The sequence below is a fragment of the Carcharodon carcharias genome, chromosome 13 (genome assembly GCF_017639515.1).
Source record: "Carcharodon carcharias isolate sCarCar2 chromosome 13, sCarCar2.pri, whole genome shotgun sequence".
Taxonomy (NCBI): Eukaryota; Metazoa; Chordata; class Chondrichthyes; order Lamniformes; family Lamnidae; genus Carcharodon; species Carcharodon carcharias.
This window is the reverse complement of record NC_054479.1, coordinates 34,941,755-34,960,997: the sequence shown is the minus strand read 5'-3', so window position 1 is coordinate 34,960,997 and position 19,243 is coordinate 34,941,755. Positions and strand designations below refer to the sequence as shown.

At 44.4% G+C, this 19,243-nt stretch overlaps 1 protein-coding gene across 1 annotated transcript in view; it reads right to left on the bottom strand.

The window, feature by feature from the left end:
* LOC121286439 (huntingtin-interacting protein 1-related protein-like) overlaps positions 1–19,243 on the bottom strand; it is a 173,738-nt gene that overhangs the window by 77,758 nt on the left and 76,737 nt on the right. The window contains exons 6-7 of the mRNA XM_041203557.1: positions 17,196–17,272; positions 8,456–8,517 (exon numbers count right to left, since the gene is read on the bottom strand). Coding sequence (XP_041059491.1) covers positions 8,456–8,517; positions 17,196–17,272 — 139 coding nt within the window. The remainder of the gene's footprint in view (positions 1–8,455; positions 8,518–17,195; positions 17,273–19,243) is intronic.

The window sequence follows — 19,243 nt, the reverse complement described above, 5'->3', positions numbered from 1 at the left end:
ACCAAGCCATGACACACCAACCAAGCTGTATAGATTTTAATAATGATTCACTGTGGATTTTTAAATGTCAGATTCAATAAATATTCTGGAACTTGGAGCTACTCCAATTCCCTAAAAGTGACCTTTTCTTTTCTTCCCTTCAAAATTGCACTTTAAGCAACGAGTCTTAAAAATGCTCTTGGAATAACCAGATAAAAATAGGCTGCCAGAATTAGACCCCAAGAATCTCCACAAAAGGCATCCGGGAAATGAGGACATGTTTGAAAGCAAGGGCCGGAATTTTCCAGCTTCGTTGGCATCGGGCATCGTGGTGGGGGCTGGGGGTGAGGACAACATGGCAAGAAGGCCAAACGTCGGTTTCACGCCTTTGTTTGCAATCATTCGCTCCAACCATCAATGGCGGGGCAGTGTTTCCCACTGCCACAAGTCACAAACCTAATTTCAATACTTTAGCATCTTGTTATAAGTCCTACTCACTGGAATTATCCCCCCACGTCAAATTTACCATCCACATCGACATGATTTCAGAACATCGTGCTTCACAACCGCCTTTAAGAGGCATGCACCTGGCGAGCTGAACTTCAAGGGGAACTCGGAGGCGAGTGCATACAACCTTGCACAGCAATCACGAGCATCGTCTGAAGCACATCAAGGAAGGTGTCGTACATTTCCAGGGGGGCACAGGCAAGTCACTTTTTCCTGGCTGGCTTTCAGTGCAGTGTTGGGGCAAGGGCTACAGTGCAGGTCATGCCGGGGGCAGGGTCAGAGGGCAAGGTAGCAAAGACTGAAGGAAGTACAGAAGCACATGCCGGGGTAGGGGGGATGACGAGAAGTGGCCACGCACTGAGAAAAGCTTGTCCAAAGTGAGCACTCTTCCACAGCTGGGACCGTTCAGCTGCAGCTCCATTGACTTGCTTGGAGTTGGGCCTCTGAAGATTTTCTGCCCTCGAGCAATGCAAAAGCATAAAAGTGCCACCAAATGCTCCAGAACTTTTCACCCCTCGGGCACAGACTGCAAATTAATGTGCGTTTTAGGGGGCAGCAGAACAATTGCCGACTGGGCAAGTTGTACAATCCCCTTGTGAAAGGTAGCCAGGGTACAATCACTGGCGGAGGCTCTCACAGCCCCTTGCAACGTCTTTGTTAAGGTTTGGACCAGTGTCCCTCATGGTTCAAGCTAACAGTGCAGCCTTGCAGTGTGGTTTAGGAGAATGCCTGTGCCTGAGCTGAGAGCACAGCATGCAGTCTAGCGGCCAAAGCTGCTGTCAATCGGTCAAACAGAGTGGGGCGGAGGTGGGTGGGGTTTCAAACAGTCAATGAGAGCACTACACACTGGCCATATAAGTGGTAGCCAGCACCATCCTGCATGCGTGAAGGGCCTTCAGGCTTAAGAGAGGTTCTTAGACACATATGCTAACCCACACATCTCTCCCTTTGAACCTGCAAGAGACCATCAGGATTATGGAGCCTGGTGATTTAACGGTATGCCTCATGGCTTACAGGGAGCAGAGAAGAAGGAGAAATCTGCAACGGAGGCGCCTGGCTTGGCAAAAGGAAGAGCACCACCCTCAAGTTGAAGGAGCTGCAGGGCCTGCTGCACATGCAGCTGAAAATCCACAGAGAGCCAGCACTCATAGGCACCTTGCTAGATCTATGGACAGTGCTTGTGATTCTGCAGATGACTGAGAAACAGTGTCGTTGAAGACTGCACATTTCTAGGGAACATATGCCACCTTCTACAGGATTTGACGCCATGGGGACACGAAGGGCATCCACTGCCAATGGCCATGAAAGTGACAACGGCGCTTAGCCTTTACGCCAGTGCCTCCATCCAAGACTCCACAGGTGACCTCTGCAGGATTGCGTAAGCTTCCACGCACAAGTGTGTCCAGGTTACAGATGCCAAATTCGTGAAGGTACAGAATTTTATGCATTCGCCCAGGATCAGGAAAGCCAGGAAGCTAGAGCACTGGGATTTGCGCAGATCTCTGTTTCCCCACAGGTGCAGGGTGCCATCGACTGCACTCACATGGTGCTTAGATCTCCATGGCAACAATCAGTCAACTACGTCAACTGCAAGGACTTCCACTTGCTGAATGTTCAGCTGGTCTGCAACCACAACAAACGCATCTTACAGGTCTGCGCATGATTCCGAGGGAGTGTCCATGACTCCAATGTCCTTAGCCGGTCTCTTCTGACCCTGACATCTTCCAGGGTCCACAGAGGCTGTAGGGTTGATTCTTTGGGAACAAGGGCCAGCCACAGAGGACGTGGCTGATGACACGCATGCGGCAGCCTCAGACTGCAGCAGAGTGACAGTAAAATGAGGCTCATGCCACGACCTAGACTTTGGTGGAACAAATGATTGACATTTTGAAAATGAAGTTCTGCTGCCTCGACAGGGCCAGTGGAACACTGCAATACAGTCCACCGAGAGTGTCACACGTCATCATTGCTTGCTGCATGATCCACAACCTGGCACTGCAATGTGGGAAGGATCTGGCCGAGGAGGAGACGGCAGAGCTGCACATCTCCTCCGATGAGGAGGTTGTCCAAGGGGATGATGATGATGATGATGAGGCTCTCAAATGCAAGGATACCAGCAATGAGGCCATTGCACTGGCCAGATGAGGCAGACATCCTTGGGAGGCCCTCCTAGCCGCAAGGTTAGTGGAGGATGATGACGAGATGCAGTGAGGACAGTCCTGGCATCCTCACCTTGTCTCTGTGAACGTTTGACTCCTGTGTGGCTGATGGCAGTGCACATACCCTCAGTGCTCAGTCTCATGTCATGGAGACACAGTGGAGGCCCTAATAGTCACTCGATTGCAGGAGGATGACAATGACATGCAGTGAGGACACTCCACAGATCTTCACATTGTCCATGTGAACATCTGACTCCTGTCTGGCTGAGGGCAGCTCTGTGGTCAGGGTCATATATTGGAGAGGCAGCTTTAAACTTTAAATGCACCTGATCCCTTGTCAGCCTTCAGCACACTGAGTGAGATTAAACTGCCCTGCACCCCTCTCGCATTAACATTGTTGGAGGCTGACTATGGCATCAGCGATGGAGTTCAGTCCGTGCAGCAGTGCAGGACCAATGTCCTGGTGGCCACCATCCTACCAGTGTGTTGACCTCAGTGCGTTGGCATGCTGGCACTATCACCTCAGACTGAAGGTAGACTCCTCCATCCTGCCTTGCAATCTGAGGAGTGCAGCGGCCATCCCTTCCTGATGTTCCTGAGTTTGCCTTTGCAGTCCCAGCAACTGAGGCATGACCGAGTCCAGAGGCTCCTCATCTGACTTAGATTCACCAGATTTCTGGCCTCCAGCTGTCCTCTGAATGCCAGAAACCTGAGAAGTCCCTACCATCGCCTGCTGTGGATCAGACAGTGTGATGTGCTCACCAGATTGTTACCCTGAGGCTATTCTAGAACTAGGTCCCACCAAGGTATATGTCTCTGCACTGGTGCAGGGTGTGGGTGAGCGCTGTGATGGGTTTTCAATTAGGGTGTCATCACATTCTTCTCCTGAGGTGTCTTCAGGGTTTGATTCAAGAACCTGGATTTTGGACTCCTTCAGCTGCTTCTCAGATATGCCTGCGAAAGCAAGGAGAGATTAATTAGTGCATGGCAGGGGACTGCAGAACAGGGAACTCACTCACAGCATGGCTGTCTGATGGGTGTTGCACTGCTGGATCCTCACTTGGTTGAGCACCACTGACCTCACCATCAGCACAGGAACAGTCCAGATCCTCACCAGCCAGTTGGATGACTCTATTTTCAAAGTCTGTGAGGACCTTGATGTCAGGCATCCCTCCACCAGTCTGTGACCTCTCACTTTTGTTGAGGTGCCGGTTTGTGCTGCATGAAGACAGATGGAGAGTGGAAGCAGGACGCCGGCCAGGCCAAATGAGAAGGATGCCAGGCATGTGTGGGTATTGACTGGTGCCATGGACGAGATAAGGACATAATCCACAGGGCAGATGAAGGTGTGTGTGAGAGAGTGATTGGTGGTGTCCCTTGAACTGGCAGTGAGTGAGATCCCTGTGGATGTGTGATGGGCTTGTGGGTGTGTGAGTTGAGAGTGATGAGAAGGGTGACTTACCCGGGCAGAACAGAGGAGATTATTCATCCTCTTGCAGGGCTTTGGCACTGACCATCATTGCCGCTGCCTCCCATGCTGGATTGGTGACCTTGCTTGCTGGTCTTCACCAGAGCTGGGGTAGAAGACTTAATGGCAGGCCTCCACTGCACCCAGTAGGTGCCCGAGGGAGGCATCACTAAATTTAGGGGCAGCATATTTCCTCCCTTCGGCAGCCATGACTTTGTGGCACCTTTTGATCCCTGAGAGAGAGCTAGCTCTGTGCAGGGGCGCCCTTTAAATATGACGCCCGGATTATTGAAGGCCTGAGGTGATGGTGGGGCGGTCGAATCAGAAGCTGCCCTGCCAGCGATCCAGAGAGTTTCCCATGCATGCATTATTAATGAGGCATGATATGCCGGGAATAGGATGATACGGGGTGAAGACCCGCTATTGTGGCAGGTGGATAAAACAACTTTTTTCACACCCACTACCGCACTTAGTGAAAATCTGGGATGAGTCGCCCAAGATGTTCTGTGTGATTAAAATACTGTAGAATGCAGTAAGTGGATCCTTTAAAAGTTCAGAGACTCCTTACTTGAAAAAGACTGGTGAATGAGACAGAAGATCTGAAGCACTTGGTGATTCAAGCACATTACCAATTTTCCGAAGTCAGTAATTTATACAAGGGCAGCCTGCAGCATTTTACTCAATCATGCCCTTATCTGATGTACATTTCCCAGCAATGAGTTTGTTTTTCCCTAAGAGACATTGAGGCCAATCACAGCACAGAATGATGATCAATCTGTAATAACAACAATCTGCATTTGTATAGTACCTTTCAAATCGTGAAACATTCCAAGGTACTTCACAGTGGCATAATTAGACAAAAATGGACACTAAATCAAAGAAGAGGATATTCGGAAATTTGACTAAAAGCTTGGTCAAAGAGGTGGGATTTGAGGAGGGTATTAAAGAAGAAGAGGGAAGAAGCGGATAGGCAAAGGATTTTAGAGACGGAATTCTAAAGCAAGGGGCCAAAATGATTGAAAGCAAATCCGTGCCATTGACAGGATGAAGGAAGGGGAAATTATACAGAAGACCTGAATCCGAGGGCCAGAAAATTTAGTGAGTGGGAGATGTAGGGCTGGAGGAGTTCACAGGGATGGGTGAAGGGGAAAGTAAATTTACCCACTGATCCTGTAGACTTCTTGCAGTTATATCTCAGCAGAACTTTCACTTTTCTAATGAAATTGATGCACAAAGATTTAAACATTATTTTAGAGTTTAATTTAAATTTCCTCACTTCCCCATTCTCATACACACAGCACAGGAGTCAGATATTATGGAAATGTGACCATTTTCAAAACAAGCCAAATCCCTCTGGGGTAAAATGAGTCTTGTGGATACCACAAACTGGGAGCCGTTCCATTGACTGCCTGTTATACATACCACCCAATAGTCAGTCCATTTGGAATTGAAGATCAGTTGATGTGTATAACAGGTGGACCATCTGATAAGGCCCGTTTTGGGCAAGTTGAATTTTTACCCCTTGACCTTTGCATTCCCTCCTAAAGGACAACTGCCCCTGGAAAGAAAAGTGGCATTGTTCCATTTTGCGTTCCTGAGTGTACGTTTAGTCCACCCCGCAATCAGGCACACAAAGGGTTTCAACGGTTACCTTTTCCTACGTACGTCTGTAAAAACAAATTAGATTCATGTTTCCCTTTATACGAGCTATGAAAGCAGCTCAACTTCAGGCTTTCTCACATTCAGCTTATGTCAGATTCACACTATTCCATATGATTGGGTCAGACTTTTAAACTGCAGCCTGGATGTAAAACTGGTGTTTTGTACTGGGGACTTGGTAATCTACGTTCAAAGAAAAAAAAAAACAGGTAGTGCCTAAAACAGTCACTGGTAAACAGAAAGTTTAGAAGAAGGATGAAAAGGATCTTGTCCAACACCTACACGTTTAAATACTCATACAAATCAAAATGGTTTTAAGTCCTTAGCAATGTAGCATACTACCTGCTGTCATATAGTGGCTCACTGGTTTTCTTTTGCCCAATGGCCTCCTTGCCTGTGTCATGCTGGGGTTCCAGTTCCACAAGCATCAGCAACCCTCTCGTACCTCATCACAAGTGGCCACCTTCATGCATAAGCCTTGATGTGTGTGAAAAATCTATTCAACTGTGGCCAAGCCCAGTCCTGCTCTCCTTCCACAGCCCTCCCATATATTTTCCATTTGGAGGTAACCATACAGCAAGCAGATATCTAGCTTTTCTCTCCCCAACTCCCTCTCAAACCAGGCTAGTCTAAGGAAAGAGAAAATAATAGTGCCCAGTTGAGATCCACTAACTCAGCATATACAATGATGGAACCTAAAACCTTTCTGTTTTGCTTGACTCAATGCCACACAGTATGTGCATTTCTCATTGACTCATGGATCATTCAATCTTGTTTAGCATGCCATTGACTGTTAACGCAAAAGAGATGTAATTAACCTCTTCGGCGGTTTGTTTAGACTATTCAGAACACATTGAAATCATCCTAGCAAAGTCTTATGGATCTGAAAATTATAGTTAAACAACTAACATAATTATCTTTTAAAACTGTGAACTGTTATTATAATGTGCAATATTGAAAGTGGATCAGGAATACAAAGCACATTAGCGCTCTCACAGGGGATTGGGAACCATATACAGCATTGAAAAGGAGAAACAAGGTACACAAAGGGTTAGGAATGACAAATAGCATGAGAGTAAAAAACAGTGAGGAATTAGGTAGGATCAGAATAAGAGGGGATGCAGTAAGGTCTAAATTAGGTTTACAGTGCATTTTTAAATTTATTCCAGGGATGTGAGCTTTGCTGGCAGGGCTAGCATTTAATGCCCATCTCTAATTGCCCTTGAGAAGGTGGTGGTGGGTAACTTTCTTGAACCACTGCAGTCCATGTGGTATAGTTACACCCCTAGTGCTGTTAGGAATGGGAGTTCCAGAATTTTGACCCAACAATAATGAAGGAACGGCAATATGGTTCCATGCAAGGAGAATTTGCAGTTGGTGGTGTTCGTATGTATCTGCTGCCTTTGTTCTTCCAGGTAAGAGTGGGCTGGGAAGGTGCTGTTGTAGTGACCTTGGCGAGTTGCATGTATGTAAATGCATTAAGTGTGGTAAGTAAGATTGATGAGCTGCAAGTGCAGAGAGCCACATGAGAATATGATATTGTGGCAATAATGGAGATAACAGCTCAAAAAAAGGCAGGACTGAGTATTAAGTGTTGCTGGATACAAGGTGTTCAGGCTAGGGAAGGAAAGAGAGGAGGAGGGGTGGCAGTATTGATAAAGGAGAATATCACAGTGCTAGAGAAAAGGATGTCCTTGAGGGGACAAGCACGTATCTACCTGGTTGGAGCTAAGATACAATAGAGGTGCCATTACACTAGTCAGTGTATTCTATAGGCCACCAACCAATGGGAAGGATAAAAGGAGCAAATTTGCAGGGAAATTAAAGAGGTACAAAAGCTATCGAGTAGCGATATTGGGGAGCTTTACTTCTGCTGATATGGAGTGGGATAGGAATAGTGCAGAGGGCAGGTAGGGGGAAGGGTTTCTGAAGTGTCTTAAAAAGAATTTTCTTGATCAGTATGTTTCTGGCCCAACAAGGAAGGAGGCATTTCTGGATCTAGTTATTTTTCAGACTGGAGGGAAGTATACAGTGGGGTTCTCCAGAGATCAGTACTAGGACCACTGCTTTTCACGATATGTATTAAAGACTTAGATTCGGGTGTACAGAGCACAATTTCAAAATTTGCAGATGACTCAAAACTTGGAACTATTTTGAACTATGAGGAAGACAGTGATAGACTTCAAGAGGTCATAGGCAGGCTGGTGGAATGGTTAGGATCTGGAATGCACTGTCCTAGACTGTGGTAGGGACAGATTCAATCAGGTCTTTCAAATGGGAACTGGCCAAGCACTCGCAGGCTATTGGGAAAAGGGAAGTGGGTGTTCCTGAATTGCTCCTGCAGAAAGCTGGCACAGACACGACAGGCTGAATGGCCTCTTTCTAACCTTTCGATGATTCTCTGATTCAGTTGAGTTTACATGCAAAGTACCTTCTGATTGAACAGTTACAGTTTAAGCTATCTAATCTAGATCAATACAAGGTGACACAGTCAAACAGAGCAATAAACATATGCATATGTAGCATTAAAACAATTAGTTTTATTTCTGTCTGAAAGCTCAAGCTACTGGGTATTTTTCTTTAAATTTCCAAAAAACCGTCTATTCAGCCTTTTTCGACATAATTTTCAAAATTAACATTTCTGTCAAGGGTGGACTAAAAGTGATACAGATTAAAAACTTACCACTTTCAGCAACTTTCAGCTCGCAGTCCATATAATCAAACATTTCCACCGTAAGCTGGAAGCTGCAACAAAATTTGCTTTATTTTAATGTTGCATCTAAAACAAAATTATAGCCAACTTTTCCATGTGCATCTATTAATTATTTATAACCAAAATCTCAACAAAATGTTGATTAGCTCCAATGGAAAATGGCTGATGGCCCAGCTCACCCACCGGTCCCTCATTCCCATACTAACACAGGATCCATTTACACTTCCCTTACACACCCATCCAGGACCTACACACAATCACATTCCCACCCACCATCCCTCCCACACCCAAACATGGCCACCCACAATCCTACCCACCCTTCCTTGCACACCCACCTACAGCCCACCCACTATCCTACCCACCCGCCCATGGTCCACTGAACTCACATCCATGGCTCACCCGTACCCACACTCCCATACATCCACGTTTCCCACACTCACCCAGTGAAAACCTCAATCCACATTCACCCCGTGCACACCCGGACCCACGTCCTAGGGCCCACCTACCCATGGTCACTTTTAGTAATTTTTGCCAAAATAAAATCCCAATTTTGAAAAGAAAGCAACTTATCCTCTATAATATTCTGTACCTTATCTGTCCTGTCATATACTCTTAATTAGCACATTCCTTCAGATAATATCACCACCTTCTTTTATCTGTGACAGCTTTTGGTTATCTCCACCTATCACTGGCTGCTTGTCCCAACAAACCAACCCCCCCCAACCCCCACTTAAACCAGCTTATATTTCACCCCTTTCCTAATTTTACTTAGTTCTGTTGAAGGGTCATGAGGACTCGAAACGTCAACTGTACTCTTCTCCGCCGATGCTGCCAGACCTGCTGAGTTTTTCCAGGTATTTCTGATTCTGTTTTTGTTTTAAAACTCCACATTGTTGACTGAAGCCATGCAGGAATTATTTCGCAGGCATCATTTAGGCTGACCCACAGAGACAGTGAAGTCTACCACCGCATATTCCTTCTGCTGAGGGGAGACACAGCTTGTGTATAACTACCTCAGAAGAACCTTATCATGCATGAGAGCAATTACTTAGAAATGTAAATTAAAAATTACACATATCGGGGTGCTAACAACACTCAGCAAAAAAAAACTAATTGCAATTGTGGTGCTTTCAGCTCAGAGAAACCCAGCTCAGAGGCCAACAGTATAGAGATCAGACATTAACAATCTCAATAATCTAATGTTTCAGACCTAAACCTGTATGAAGCTTTTCAGGCACGAGGAAGATATGCGACCAATCACAAAGGTTGTTGTAGGCCAACTTCACTCTTATAGGTCTGGAACGGTTGGCTCTACTTAGAATCACTTTTGATACCATCTTCCGTTTCCCAAGGGAAGGGGAGGGGGTGGTCGTACCTCAGAAGATGCATTGGGGGACCCTTCAGAAGTCCCCAGGCAAGGTCTGCATGGGAATTGACTGGGAAGTTAAAATTTCCAATGGGCAATTAACCCGCACAGGGAACCACCCGAAACTCCGAGTTAAATTGGAGATTTCAGATGGTTCTGACTCTCTGTGCAGAATGGTTACCCAGCAAAAAGTAGAAGGGTTAAAACTACTTCTAACTCCTGGGTAACTGTGTTACTGACACCCCACCAGCACCCCTCCAAATGGATCCCTAACTACCCTCCCCGCCCCTGACTAACCCCCAACAACCAGCTACCACCCATCACCCTCCGATCCCCCAACCCCCCCTCACACCCCTGATTAATCCCCACCCCTAACTACCACCCAATACCTCACAATCCCCAAATGCCCTACCTCTCCCGACTACCACTTGAAGCCCCCTGACACCACTAACCACCCAACTCTCTCCACACCCCAGACTAACCACCCAACTCCCTCCACACCCCCGACTAACCACCCAACTCCCTCCTCACCCCCGACTAACCACCCAACTCCCTCCTAACCCCCGACTATCCCCCACACCCCCAATCCCGACCCCTGACGACCACCTCCCAAACCTGTCCAAATCCCCCGACCACCCAACCCACATCATCCCCCCAGCTACCCTCCCGATCCCCTGGCAACCACCCAGCTAACCCCTGACCCCCCCTCAACTACCCCCGCAACCCCCGACTACCATGTAGCTACGCCACACCCCCCAGGCCACCCCTGACTACCACCTCCCACCATCCAAACCCCCCTCCATCCCGAACCACCTCCTGACCCACTCACCTTACACACTCACCTTCTCCCCTGTCAAAGTGGCTGGGGCCTTTAAACTTACCTGGCTTGCGGCAGCTAGTGCCATAAAAAGGGAGAACGGCTTCACTTCCCCCGATGCTGCTGCCCTGGACTGGAAGGATTCCAGAAGCTGCTGGACTGCACTTTTCTAAGGAGGCCTGGGTCAGTAGTCTGCATGGGGAATGTGCAGCTCCAGGAGTGGGTAAGTGAAGAGGAGCAGAGTGGCAATCCAATGTGACTGCCACTCTATGGAATTTCTGGGCTTTTATTTTAAGATTTTGTTTTTCCCTGTCTGAATTTCTCACTTCCTATTCTCTCCTGAAACCAGTCACTCTTAGTAAAATATGGTCCGCAAGGAACAACAAGGTCCTGCTTTATTCAAAAGCTTTATTCATGACCCGAGGCAGCGACTGTCAATAGTCAAGCTATTTGATCATGTTTTAAGGTGGGGAAGGAAAAGGAGACTAATGCAGCCAAAGTGCTATCTATCCTCACCCAGCAGTTACCATGTGGCTACAAACAGGGATCACTAGATGGTAATCAGGAGCAGGAACCTTTGCTGCTCCAACCCTGCCCTATCCCAGCCGTGGAGGACCATCCTGGCATCCACCCATACTGCTGAGATCAACTTATTCAGCCAGGACCAAGAAACCAATAGAAGTAACCCACTGATACATATGTTTCAACCTATTAAACACCGATGTATGTGCTGCTCAAATCCTTGTTCATGTCGGGCAGTCACTGCAATAAAGGTGACTTGAGATGAAAACAAGCTGAACTATGCACTCAACCACTACGGTCAGTACTATATTGAATTCACCAAACAGGTCACAAAGTCAAAGATTTTACACACAAAGAAATCAAAATGCAGGCCAAAAGCAGGCAGCATGCATTTAGTAATAAGGGATTGTTCGTATCTTACAAAAGTCTTGGGTTTCACTGAAGGCATGGCTTTAACCTGAAATGTCTTGCATTAGTGGATGGTAAATTCTGTGGATGGTTTAATATTTGGTGCCTCTACAGTCTGGATCATGAGAGCACAATGTCTCTGCACTGCTATTCTGTGGGGAAGCCCCATTGGTTGAAAGCACAAGACACAGGCTATGTTGCTAAAGCCAGCTCTGCTACTCCAATGGGAGAATCACAGGCCCACATATTCAAATGGGCTCATGATGCCATCAGGAACAAGCAGCCACGCTTGTTTCCGTTCTTTTGCACAATCAACACAAAGATTGGATCTTCCCCCATCAGCTGCACTCAATGTAAAAGTGCCTTAGTTTCAGAATGGGAGCTCACAGCACACTTTCCATGACAGTGATGGCTCATGAAATAAATACAGTACCAACTAATCATCCAGTTACCGCCCAGAAGAAAAACAAAGGTGGTGATAAATGGGCATGGATTATGGTGGGGAATAATGATGAGCAGAGTTTCTATATGTCTGTACATGGTTCTGTACTATTTCACTGCCTTTATGAACAATCTAGAAAAGATTAACATTAATATTTACATATTTTACACCAATTGTGCTAAGTGGAGCAAAGTCCATTAGTACTCAAAACAGATCTAGCATTTGGCGCAAAGTTCAATACCAAATGGTACGGCTACAATTTCAAGAGGATCCTAGAGAAACAGAGTTTCAAACTCTGAACTACTGACCTCCATTTGCTTCTCAATCGGAAGGCGAGATTTGGGATTTCAATCCCACAAAGAGAGAGAACAGGGCTTCTTACTTTTTTGTTTGGCAACAGTTTGCAAGAATGAGGCTTTCCAATGCCATCAGATTTCTAACCGTTATGTTTTTTATCTTAGAGTTATATAACCACAGAATTTACATGCACCTGCCATATTGGCACTCCTTTAATATGAAAGCACATTTATTGAGTACAATGACAAGTACTACATTTAGACCTAATAGTCATGATCATAATATACTGTTGTTATTGTGTAGTAGGAAGCTATCTGAAGTATTACATACTGGCCCTCAAAAATATCAACTCACAGCATAATACAAATCAACAGAGTATTAGAACACATCAGGAGAAGCACAGAGTGTAGGTTCAAGCAGCTGATGTTAATGGGATAATTTATCAGCTCACTCAGGCAGAAAATTGCATCCAGTTCTTTTTAGCTTGCCTCCAAAAAGAGAACAATGCTCTACAGAAAGTATAAAAAATAATGACAAGAACGATCCAGAGACCCAAAAATCCTTCACTGAGTACATTTTCCCTGGTCACTAACGTGAACAAATAGGTTTCCTGATTTTATGAATGCATTTGACTTTTTTTTTTACCTCCATTAGAAACTAGCTGGAGGTATAAACATTTATGAAGATAGAATAATCAACTTGCACTCTCTGCTTCTACCAATGTATACTTGGTATCCAAACCACCTCTTGTTGACCAGAATGAACTGGATGAATGGGCTGTATTTGACTGGACTAAGTTACGCTGAAACAAGTTTGGAGATAGCATAATGCAGTCAGGCACAGATTTTCCTTCTGGTACCCCACTGATAATGATATTTGCAGAAATCACTCAGAAATGTACAGTGAGCATACACCATCCATATCAGGAATGGAGACACTCTTCAAGCAGTTTAAAACATAAAAATACAACTATTCAACTGAGAGTATGCAACCTGAAGCTCATCCACATAATTCTCCAATGTAAAAAGGATTACAATGGGGATCACACTTTTTAGCACATGGCTCAGCTGGTAGCATTCTCCCTTTGAATTAGTAGGTAGTGAGATCAAGTCCTATCTCAATTTTAAAACAGCAGTCTAATGCACGAGCGTTACATTATGGAAAGTGCTGCCCTTCAGCTTGTCAAGGCCTGGCTTGTCTATTTTCATGATTCAGGCAGGTATTGGTGATTCCATGGCACTAGAACCACAAAGCTATTCCAGTGCACATGCCAACATTCCTTCCTTCACCACGAAAAACGGATTAATTGTTCATGGACTCTCCATCGTGGCGAAAATGGCAGAAGTGGCCACAAATCATAATTCCCGCCCCCAAACAACAGCACTTCCCATTTTCACAGGGGGCAGGAATGGGGGTGCAGGATATGCTTCATGCATGCGCATTTTACAGAGGCAGCTGACCATTTAAATCATCAGCTGCTTCCACTTGAGTGGGATTTTGGTAGGCTAGGAGTGTGAAACCCAAAGTATGCAGACTAGGCCAGGTAAGAGCAGGTCTGAACTTTGTGGATTCACTTGGATAGCCAGGGTACCCCTTCGGAGAGGCACAGTACAGTTTTGGATCTGGTCCCAGGACACCTTTGGGGGTGGTAGGGTGTCCTCTCGCGGAGGTCAGGTGCCCTTTGGAATTGTTAAACATAGTCATAAATGTGCGTAAAAAGTGCATAAACTGATTACTCTCAAAGTCATTGGAACCCTCAACAGAACTGTCAAAATTAACTGTCAAAACGGTCAGACACCTGTCAAAGGGACTTGTCAAAACTATCAGAAACACCTGAGAAAGGGAGCTGTCAAGACATTTAAACATCCTTTAAATCTTTGAAAAAGCATCTAGTGTTAACAAAAGCACGATTCCTTGTTATTTTATTTTTTTCTGTCATAAGTCTGAAGGCTTCAATTACTGGATTAGTGCTGGATGAGTGATTTCACAACCATCCATTATCATAGTAGGGTACTTGCCATTTCACAGATTGACTGACAACTAAAAGTGGTTATAGATTCTTTGATGTGGTATTATGTATTTCAATGCTTGTTGCTATGAGGGAATTTGTACATGAATGAAATGTTTGCTGTTATAAGGCTTTCTTTAGTTGGCATGGATGGTAAGAGGGGTTATGAGGGGGCAGGTGGAGCATGAGGTGGCATGGATGGGGTATGGGGAGTGTGTGAAGGTGTGAGGGATGTTTCATATTTTAATCTTTATTTTTAAACTTTGAACACAGTGCCAGAACCACAAGGCAGGCCTTCCACCCAGCTTGCCTCCACATCTGGCATCCTCTTCAGTTCTTTCTGAATCGCCCACCCCAACTTCTAATCCAGCCCACCCTCGCGGACCAAAAGTCTGACACCCAGGCAGCCACTTTTATTGGGCAGGTTTGCAGAGCTGGGAATCCTCCCATCTCTGCGCTCCTGATCCGGGAGTGAAAATTTGGGCCTTACACTCTAAACTACAGAAAAGTTTCCCTGTTTAATTTTTAAAATGACAGAAAATGCACCACCACGTTTATACTTAATGATGTCCCTTAAGTGAGCATTTAATTATCCCTGAATCAGTGCAAAGCTAATTCTGCTCCCGGTGGCTTGCTTCCTTTCACCTTTTCCAGGCAGATAACCTCTAATCCCAGAACTAACTTTCACTGTAAGGGTTACACTAGAGATTCTTTCTCACTAGCCCAAGCTTCCAACCTCCTTTAAATCCTCACAAACTCAGTCACTTCAATTTGTGTGCAAGCTCCCACCCAAGTCCTATATGGTGAACTATAGGGTCATCATTTTCTCTACTTCAGGTGCAGGATTGGCTGCCTCAATTTTCCTGCTCTCTCTCCCTTTCTCTCTCAGATTCTTGAGACTGACTTGGGTCAGTGAGATTCAGCCAAATCTTAGGAAGCCTGTAACCCTATTGACTCTTCTCTTCCCAAAGCCCATCTTCATGACAACATGAATCACATGGGCCTTGTATCCAGGTAGAAATGCCAATTATCTATCGTTTAGACCCCCAGCTCCATTCTAGCTTGGAATGGAACATAGTTTAAACTATAACCATTTATAAAACCTGAAATTCCTAACACTCCCCAGTGAGTCTTGGACACTAACTGTCTAACCACAGTCAGACCAGATTCTCTTGCCATTGTTCACCTTACGAACATATGAACATATGAAATAGGAGCAGAAGTAGGCCGTTCAGCCCCTTGAGCCTGCTCTGACATTCAATAAGATCATGGCTGATCTGTTTGTGCTTCGAGTTCTACATTCCCATCTACCCCTGATAACCTCTGTTTCCCTTGCCCAACATGAATCTATTTACCTCTGCCTTCTCAGCAAGTTTTTTAACTTGGGCCCCTCTTGCCCCAAAGCAACCAAGCCACCCAGGCTCATTAGCAGGCAGAATTCAGAGCATGTCACATGACCCCTTTCATTCCTCTATTTTACCTTAAACTAAAGAGACGAACCCAAAATATAACAAACTTAGAAACTTCATAATTGTGACACCTGTTTTGAGCAGTTGACATATATTATTGAGGAAATATCAAGGAAGATATGATGTCAATTGTTAAGATAACAGGATTGATGATGGAGGCTAATAGATATTCTCCATCAACAAGTCCTTAGAATGAAAGCTCCAACCTGAGAAACAACCAGTGTGTTTTTATTAAAATAATATTACATATGGAATGTATGGAGATCTTGTGGTGCAGTGGTAATGTCCTTGCTTCTGAGCTCCAGGACTTGATGGTCGAGGAAGGTGTGTTCATAACATGGACAAAAAGGCTGAATATCAACTTGTAAATCCTTCCAACATACACCTGTGACGGGTGATAAGAGCAGGAGAGGTTCCTTTCTGCCATACTGCAGAAGGGAGCAGCAAACCACTACAGCACCTTGCCAAGAATAACCAAGCAGCAACACATGGAAGTCCATGGTTGCCAAATACCCTCTTAAGGCATGGTACCTGCAGAGAGAGTTACAGAACAGCTTGTCGTCTAATACATTAGTTCTGCTCCAGCTATTCCTTTCAAGAGAAACCTCGGATTTAATTATGGAAAATATACAAAATGGAACAGCATTGTAAACAATGCAGAACATAAAAAGAGTTAGACTTAAGACAAAGAGTTACCCTACCACAGAAGGGAAAAAACAGTAAAAACTGGGAAATAAGAATACTGGCCCGAGCTGGTCTTGTATACCTTAAAATGGAGCACCAGTAAAAACTGGGAACTTAAGAGTACTGGTCCGAACTGTTTTTTCCTTCTGGGATGTGGCTCGTCCACATTTCTTAGCATCAGTTATGGAGCAACATTGACAGATCACTGGGAGAACCTGTTTGTTAGCATGTTCTATATGCTATATACATACATTGACAAAGTATTTTACCTTTTGAAAAATAAAGAGTGCGATTTCAAGGTCAGAAACTAATCTCAGGATTTGTAAGACGTTCATAAATCATCCGAGATCTGCTCACAGTTCAGGATATTAACTTCTTAACGAGATTTCAATTGCATAATTAAATTTGAGAATTAGGAAAACAGATTAACTAGGTTGGAGTTAAAAATAACAAATCCGTCATGTTACAAATTTACAAAAATACTCCTTCAGGCACATCTGGGTCAATTAGTTACGGCTGATGAAGATTCGCATATACCTCTCATCACCCCCTTCAGAAAAGAAAGGATTCTCTGAAATTGGAACAAGCTTGCAAATCCTGGAGGGATTTAGTTATCCTCTGAACACATGAATCCCTACAGACCAATTCAGTGCAACATAAGCAGAAGATTGATATTCTGTGACTTGGTCAGACTTACATGTTGTTTACATCTGTGCCAGAAGCTTTATCCAGCGTTTCATCAGTCACTTCCAGATTAGGTGGGAACTCTGGATGCTGTACAAAGCCAAAGCAAAAAAGGGGGAAAAATGATCAGAAAATATCCTGATTCAGGTGCTAATATACATCTGATAAAATCCGTCTCTGTTCAAGTTAGTTAGAATTCAAAAAAATAGAAATTTATTTCCTTTTCATTATTGAATTAAATTTAGCAATAACTCTATATGGGAAAAACTGTACCCCATCTCCTTTATTACCTCTGCCTGGTTCATTTCTCAGTGTCTCTCACTGTTCTCATTTCATGATTCCTCCACTTTTCTGGTTTGATTGTGGTTCAGGAGAAGCACTCCTGTTCCTCTCAGTTCCACATTCAGACAAGTATATTTTAAACCTTAACCTTCTTGGTTGCAGTCTACTGCAGACCCTTAAAGGATCACCTGTTAGGTTGTATATTGATGCAGTTTTCCTGAAAGGCAGCCCAGCACCGGCTGCACCGGGACAAACCAATATTGTCGAGGGTGCTTCAGATAGGAATTAGGTCTCTTATTTGAATTTGCAAAGGGTTAACACCTGTTTTAGGCAGGATCCCTGGACAACAATTCATTTCCCCACACCAATACAGTGGGTGGCGTACTTCCAGCCCTTAATTAATATGCATTTCCTGCCCGCTATGTTGGAGGATTAGGAGGCCATTTACTATCCAAAAAAGCGGGCACTGCATGGTCAATTTTCTTGGCCAAGTGCAGTGGGCTGGGTTTCAGTGAGAATTAAACAGTATCCTGTAAGCTCCTTCTATATTTAATGATTAATGTTATTAAAGCAGCAGATGTATGTACACAATCTCTGCATTCACAATTTATCACATGAACAGTCATTACTGTAACAGTTTATTTGAATGCATTCATCCAAACCTTTCAGATAAAGCTCAGATCACTGAACCTTTCTTGGTACCTTTTAAAATATTCATGCTGTGAAATACTAGATACATGATTTTATATGCAAGTTTTTGACTGCACTAAAATTTGATGCACCTGACCAAAGACAGAAATATTGCCTACACACACTTTCTATAACGCACATAGGAATAGCTTGAGATGTAACTCAAGAATTAAAGTTTTAACTTTTACTTGGGATTTTCATTAGATGAAATCCCAAAGGCCAGTACACAAACTTCCTCAGATAGACAGGAAACATGGAGAATCTCCCCAACTATACCTGAAAACAGCGGTGTATAGCCACCATTGCAGTCAATAGGATCAGACACAGATTGCAATGGAAAACACACATACACTGCCACTAAACCATTAGGAAACAAGAGGGCATATGAAAGGAAACAAATTATGGTTACCGTTGTGTCTCCAGCTGCTGATAGCTGTTATTGCAAAGCCAAGAAGCATGTGCATATGAATGTTGAGTCATCCTAAATTGCACTACTGAGCGTCTGTACCATCATTTGGCACTTACTCCACTACACAGTCCAACCTCACCTATTCTAACTTAGCTTACTGGTTAACAAGTCTCCATTTTCAGCTTTACTTTTATAGCCTATTGAATTTCTTTTAAGATTGTGTTAAGCTTTTCTAATCATCATCAGTAATTTAATAGGATAATTCCATGTGGCAACAAAAGTAATTGTAAGAGGGTCCCTTAGATTTTCTATAGTTACTGCATAGCAGCTGCCTCAACCTCAGTTCTATATTCCATATAAACAATGTAAGAAGAACTAGAAATGACAAACATACTCAATTTCAAAGTGAAGGATAAATATTTGTCGCTGTTAAATTTTTCAATAACTTTGTACTGTGGCTAAAACAATTAGCCAGATTCCCATTGGTGAACAATATTCAGCAGCCACTGAGGGTGTGCGGATATCAGGTAAGAATGAGATCAGTCTTTATTGCAATGTGCCTTCGCAGTTGAACCTTGCAACACTCACTGGCTGGGATTTAAGGCCAAACACCGGTTTCGCAACGTCGTGAAACCAGTTTGCGATCGTCCATTCCACCCGCCAATGGCAGGCCACATTCC